The sequence below is a fragment of the Clinocottus analis genome, unplaced genomic scaffold (assembly GCF_023055335.1).
Source record: "Clinocottus analis isolate CAN_PGR_092001 unplaced genomic scaffold, fCliAna1.0.p SCAF_27, whole genome shotgun sequence".
NCBI lineage: Eukaryota > Metazoa > Chordata > Actinopteri > Perciformes > Cottidae > Clinocottus > Clinocottus analis.
The window spans coordinates 2,883,045-2,889,436 of NW_027176009.1; the positions used below are offsets into that span (position 1 = coordinate 2,883,045).

Consider the following 6,392-nt stretch of genomic DNA (forward strand, 5'->3'; position numbering starts at 1 on the left):
GGTTTATTGTTGCGCATGTAAACATCGATATTTCAGAAACCTGGAAACGCTATCTGGAGTCCTCTGATAGAAACCACGATACTGGGATGCAGTATTTGATTATAGCTTCATGCCTCTTATTTCCATTTGACTTGTTTTATTTTCCAGATGCACATTTTGTGGAATTTGATTTAGATTTTTTTTTAAATGTTCAGTTTCACGATGAAGTGTTGCTTTTACGGGTTAGCAGGTTTCTCATGTCGCATGTAATCATCATGTCCTGGATACGATCTAAACCAGGATACGGTTCAGAACAAACAGGATGCCAATGTGCACGAAAACACTCATTGGTTTTCCCCCGGCCATGTTGTTTGAGTGATTGTCCTGCAATAAATTACTTGGAAAAAAGTCCACTTGTAATCCGGTTTGAGTTTTTCAGTTAGCCTGTAACCCTATAAACAACATGCTAGAATGAGGACGTCACAACAAAGTTATTTTTGTGGTGAAAACATTTATTAAACACATATTAACATCCACATGATTGAAAAAATTCAGACAGACAGACTTTAATTTTTAAATAAATTAGGTTTAAACGCCTGACTGTATTTGTGAATAGGCATAAATCACAATATCAACCTAAGGCATGTATATTGCAGTTCATCACTCTCGCGTGTGGTTTCATCATAGCAGTTCAGAAGACAGGAGAATACCATCGATGTCTATCGCCCATAGTTTTCAAGTCTCATGAAGTGAATACTATTATCTTGGATCTTCTGTTTCTCTCGATCTGCTCTTCTGGTTTCACCACCAGGCACAGAGAGACCATTACTCTTTATTTATGTTTTCAAGTAAGACTACAAGCAGTCACAATTCATTTTAAGGCAGTGCGGTTATTGGGCTCAGTGTGAACTGGTGGTGGACCGGAGACTGCAGGCAAGAGGTAGGGAGGGTGAACACAGATGGCTCAAAGTTTTTGGTGTTAAAGGTGGCGTTGAAGTCGTTGGCAAAAAAGGAGGCGGACTCCTGGGCGCAGGGTGTGGCAGGTTCAGGCGTGGCGGCGTGAGCCGGGGCAATGGAGAGGACCTCCGACTCAAACTGCAGCAGCTGACCCATGAAACTGAAGTTGGGTGAGACGACTGCCCGGCGCTGCTTGATGATGTCGAAGGCCGCATCCAGCCGCAGCTGCTGCGTCCTCATGATGTAGGCCATGCAGATGGTAGGTGAGCGGGAGATGCCCGCTTCGCAGTGGACCAGAACCTTTCCGCCCGATTGCTTCACGTGATCTGGAAAGAGAAGAAGAAGAAGAGAAGCCAAGTTAATGATCTGTGGTGAGATGGTGGCCCCTTCTGACCATTTAAAAAAGTATTTGAATCAAACCTTGCATTCCCTTTTTTCATTTTTCACATGTGTCATTTAAATTTTAAAAGTCAAGTTATGTTGGTGGAGAAGTTGCAATAAATCAACAGTGAGTTTGAAACAGTGAATGATAAATTTTCATTTTAACAGTGTAATCATTGCCTATTCCTCACTCCCATTCACTAAGTAATGCAAACACTTGTCTGCACATGCGTAGCGTCTTTCCCTCTAACACAATCAACCTTGTCCGTGCACCTCATTTGTAGGGGCACGGAAATGTATACGCACATCTTCTACTGGTTTCAGTTGGACACGCACAGACACTTGTGAGGCCTGTCTGAGTCACAGAGTGCAGCTGTAGATGAGACTTTCTTTCTCCCACACTGCTGTGGGGGCGCTGGGTGCTACTGCATAGACGGCTGTTCAAATTTAGAGCTGCAGCACTCCTACATGCCTATCTGTGTGCTCGAAGGCCCACTCAGATATCTACTTTCTGTCATCTACAAGTGTCAGTCGAGACACATTTCAAGATTTAGCTAATTTCTAGAACTACCGCAAACACCTACACGTCTCCTTTTCTGTCTGTCTGGTGTGCAAATGTAATCCACCTACAGACACTTGGTTCCACTTAGAAGCCACTGCAGACACCTATGCTTCTCTCTCCCTCTTTATACACTAAATATAAACATTTACAACAGTAGAAACACTTCTTTCCCATTTGCGTGGCGGCTGGTGGGGTGAAAAGAAGGAGTGACGGCAACAGGGGATCAATGATATGCATCATCTCAACCCTCACTGTGCATCAGTAACCAGGTCAAAAGGGTTTCTGATTGGTGATTGATTTTTGTTTGGAGGGGCCAACTGCAGTGTGGTTATTATTTGCGTGCACTGCGTTTATAATCGGGTGCCCTCTCAGAACCTGCAGGACTCAACCCGCCACTGCAACGATTATTGGCCTTATGTAATAATAAATGGGCTGACACCCTAAATGTAGGCTGCATCCGCAAACAATGAACAATACCAGCAATAGCACTACTGGCTGGCCAAGCTACTCTTGGGTGAGCTTCGCCCTTGGTTGTGCCTGGCTATAAATAGCCAATAGCACACTATGTACATCTTCTCCTGCTGCAGTTATTATCCAGCACCTCTCTCCTCTCTCACACACTTTCTCTTCCTCTGTAACACATTCATTGCCCCGCTGCCCTCGGGTCTGTCAATGATTCCCACCTGCGAGCAACCACCAATATATGCTCTCTCATTATGTGTCAGTCAACTGGCTTTCATCCTCCAGCCAACCATCATAAACAACTGTGTGTGAGTGTGTGTGTGTGTGTGTGTGTGTGTGTGTGTGTGTGTGTGTGTGTGTGTCAGCCCCCAACCTCCTCCACCCAGCCATTACTAAACTCGGACAGCTCACCCAGTTGTCACACTGACTGGCCACACCCGTCAGAGTAAGCCACCGAGATTAGGCCTGGGAGGCGATGACGACATGGGAGTGTCTTTTTCAAGTCAAGATGATTGGGGAGGAAGGGAGCGAGGGGTTGAAGGAGACATGGGGTTGGAGGGGATGAGAGCAAATCCTGAATGAATGAAAGCTGGCTGGCTGGATATGCTGGTGGAGGATTGAAGGCAGGCGATCCAGATAAACTGATTACAGTTTATAGCCCTCTATTTGTGATGGTGGCAGGTGAGGCTTTAACAAAGGGGGTTTATTTGAGCACGCAATTCAAAAATAAACACACCTAGAGGAGATTACTTAAGTTGTTGTTGTAATCTTTAAGATTACTTAAATTGTTGGCAACATATTTATTTCCCTGGCTCGTTTGAATGACTGAACTATTTGGTGATCTTTTTTTTGTATTCAGATTCAGAGGCAAACCCAGGAGTGTGAACGCTCTCGACGGAAACAGTTTTTAATTTCCTCCAACTCACCAATAAAATCTATGGCCTCCTGGAAATGGGAGCTGATGTCGGCCATGTGGCTGTCCTCCACTGGGATCCACTTGTAGTCGTAGTGGCCCTTAGCCGGCTGCTGGTCCCTGCGCGACACGTTGAGCAAGGCTGTGATGTGAAGGTCGCTTAGATAGTCCTGTCTGGAGGCGTGATAGGCACTACCGAGGTAGAGGAAAGGCAGGATCTCGACAGGTTTACCCTGAGAGGAAGAGGGGGAGGGAGGCGTCAGTTCATGCAGATAAGGAATAGAATATACAGAAAACACAGTGTGATTTCACAGCCCCCTAACAAGACATAAAACTGGACCCCAAATTTGAATGCATCTGCTTTAATCCACCAATAATCCACATCTAGAAAATTAGCAGAGCCACAACAGCCACACACCTGTCAGCTCACTATACTGTAAGCTGCAGAGCAGAACAGCACGTTCAGCTGCAGACAAAACGCACCCGGATGCATGGGGCTGTACGATGGGTGGATTTCACCTATTATGTAAACCTCTAAATTTAATAACCCACAATATGTCAACCAGACACAATAGAGCGTTCTCTGAGATGTGGAGCCAGCTGCCACATGCTTTCTGTTTGGGCAGTGAAGGAGACAGAAGAAAGGTCAGAGATAAAAGAGAGTTTTTCTCTACGGGGTGTCAGCTGCCCATCACGGCCTCAAATCTGAGATGTCTGGGGAGCGGTGAAGGTCAGAGAATATCATGTATGATGAGAACATGTTTTGATGGGCTGATGCCAAATATAAATCTCTCTGATGTCAGCAGGACTTGGATGTGTGGATTTATATATATATTTTTATTTTTAGATAAGGTTAAAAATAAAAAACTGTCCGGGGATGGATGTGTGGGGGGAGTAAAGGCAGAAGGCCCACAGAGCTGGGAAGGGTGTTTTCGTACCTGATCGTAATCTGGTTTGCGGTGAGAAAGCTTCTCGCTGTTGCTGTTGACTCTTTTCTCGGTTTCAGTTCCGCTCTGGTCGATGGTTTTCACCTCAGTGCAAAGTTCAGGGTATTGAGAGTGGAAGTTCTCGTATCCTCCTGAAAGAAGGGGGGAAAACCGTGAGCACACGCGGTAATAAAGAAGTTTACAATAATTCTACTTCCCCCAACAAACACACACACACAAAACACACACATTGGCCTGAACGTCTTGTAAAATGGCAGCGTTTCATGAAATATGTCTCAGCAGCGGATTATAACATGTATAACCTTATTATAAGCGCTTAATTAATGACCGGTAATCCTGTTAACGTCCTGGGGACGCAGAGGTGACAGACGGAAATGGAGGTGTTTCAACACATTACCACAACCCCGGTGGTTTTATTCAGCTAACAGAAAATGGTAATTTGGGTTTTCTTTCTTCCTTTTTTAATTTTTTTGTTATCAGTGAAACTCATTGCGCCACCAATTTGCCTGCGTTTCTCTCACACTGACTCATCCGCTCCGTTGACGCACGCAGAGCATTGGTCTCTCCAAGAAGTGAGAGAAGAATGTAAGCAGCTTTCAACACAGGCGAGAATGATAATGAGGGAGATGTGACTTCAATGTATCTTGATTAATTCAAAATAAAAAATAAAATGTCAGAAACACACAGTTGGGCCTTAAACATATGGGTTGAAGATGAAATAGCTCTCAGAAACCAAGTGGACAATCATTCATGTTATGCCTCCCAGCCTGCAGTTCATAAAGATTTAATACAATATGACTTGCTACTACTTTTGCGTTTGTGGGGCAGAGAAGACAGCCGAGGCGTGGGCGTACACTACACGAAGTGTGTTTGATTAAAAGGCCCTCTTAGAAATAAATACAAATCGCTAAATATAAAATCGTTAAGCTGTAAATCTCCGTGTTGGCATACGATTACAATCCATCCTATTCCTGAAACAGCAACCGAACGATATTCCCTCTCTGGATTACAAACAGTTTAATGTCACGAAGCTCTCACCTTTGAGGAAACAGATGTTCGTCCCGTTCGCTAGATGAGCGAGAGTGTTTATTACTATTTGTGCTACACTGTCCTTTTTCAGCTTCTGCCAGTGGGACGTCCGGTCATCCAGAGCTACGATAGCCGATATGCTCCCCTCCCGAAGCCGGAGCAGGGAGCGCTCATCCGGGATGACAAAGTGCAGAGGCACCGGCCCTCCTCGGGACCTGCGGACCACCACTGAGTTGAGATTGACATTGACGGAGCCTTGGATGTTGGAGTTCGTAAATGAGAGATACGGTCTGCAGTCCACAATAAGGCAGCTCCCGCTCTCCTTCCGGATGATCTTCCTCAGACGCCGACAGTCTACGCTGGATACTTTCATGTTGACGCAGGTGAGTGGTTGTTATTGCCTAAAGAATTCGACTGGCTTACTCCGAGACGGCGGACACGAGGACTCCCGTACGCGCCTGTGTCTACATGTCCTCCAAGGGGATTCCGGCCAGTCGGTTTTATGTGAACGGGACCTCCGGCGCGTGACGTCACGAACCATATATGGACACCGGCGAGGTGTGAGCGCAGCAGAAAGGCCCGCCCACATCGATGACTGGCCCGTGACTCCACCCCTGGTATACTGGTAAATAAAAACCCCGATACTGCAGTGGGTTTGATTCAACTATTACTCACTGCGTGTCCTGCACCGTGCACCAGTCCTTTCACTTTCAGCTCCCAGCATACAAGCAGAGTGCTTTGATAAGACTGCAAACAATGATGGACATCCTCCGGACTAAGAAAGGTCTGATTACAGCACGTAATACTATGGCATTTACAAATACAAATGGAAAGTGTAACACGAATAGGGATGCCATATAAATTATGACTGACACAGACCCAATTGATTTGAACATTTATTACTCCGTTGACTCTCTGATTACTCATGGGTCCTGAAAACGTCAGAAGATTATGAAATACGACAAAACAGAGAAAAGCTTAAAATCTTCCCAATTAGGAAGCAGGAAACTAGGGAATGTTTTGCATTAAACAATGAATTAATTATTATGATAGTTTCTGGTTTTGCCTACATGTAAGGTCTTTTAAGAACATTTACAATGATATAATAGCAAATAAAAATGCCATATAATTACTGATGTTAACATAGTAAGTAACACACCCC

The 6,392-nt window shown here is 44.9% G+C and overlaps 1 protein-coding gene across 1 annotated transcript; it reads right to left on the minus strand.

Moving 5' to 3' along the window:
- Positions 1-490: 490 nt before the first annotated feature.
- Positions 491-5,709, minus strand: dusp5 (dual specificity phosphatase 5). The gene is made up of 4 exons (XM_068592574.1): positions 5,240-5,709; positions 4,193-4,332; positions 3,268-3,487; positions 491-1,262 (listed from the first exon to the last, which is right to left on the minus strand). The coding sequence occupies exons 1-4, from the start codon at positions 5,601-5,603 to the stop codon at positions 856-858; spliced, it is 1,131 nt and encodes a 376-aa protein (XP_068448675.1). The 5' UTR covers positions 5,604-5,709; the 3' UTR covers positions 491-855.
- Positions 5,710-6,392: the final 683 nt, after the last annotated feature.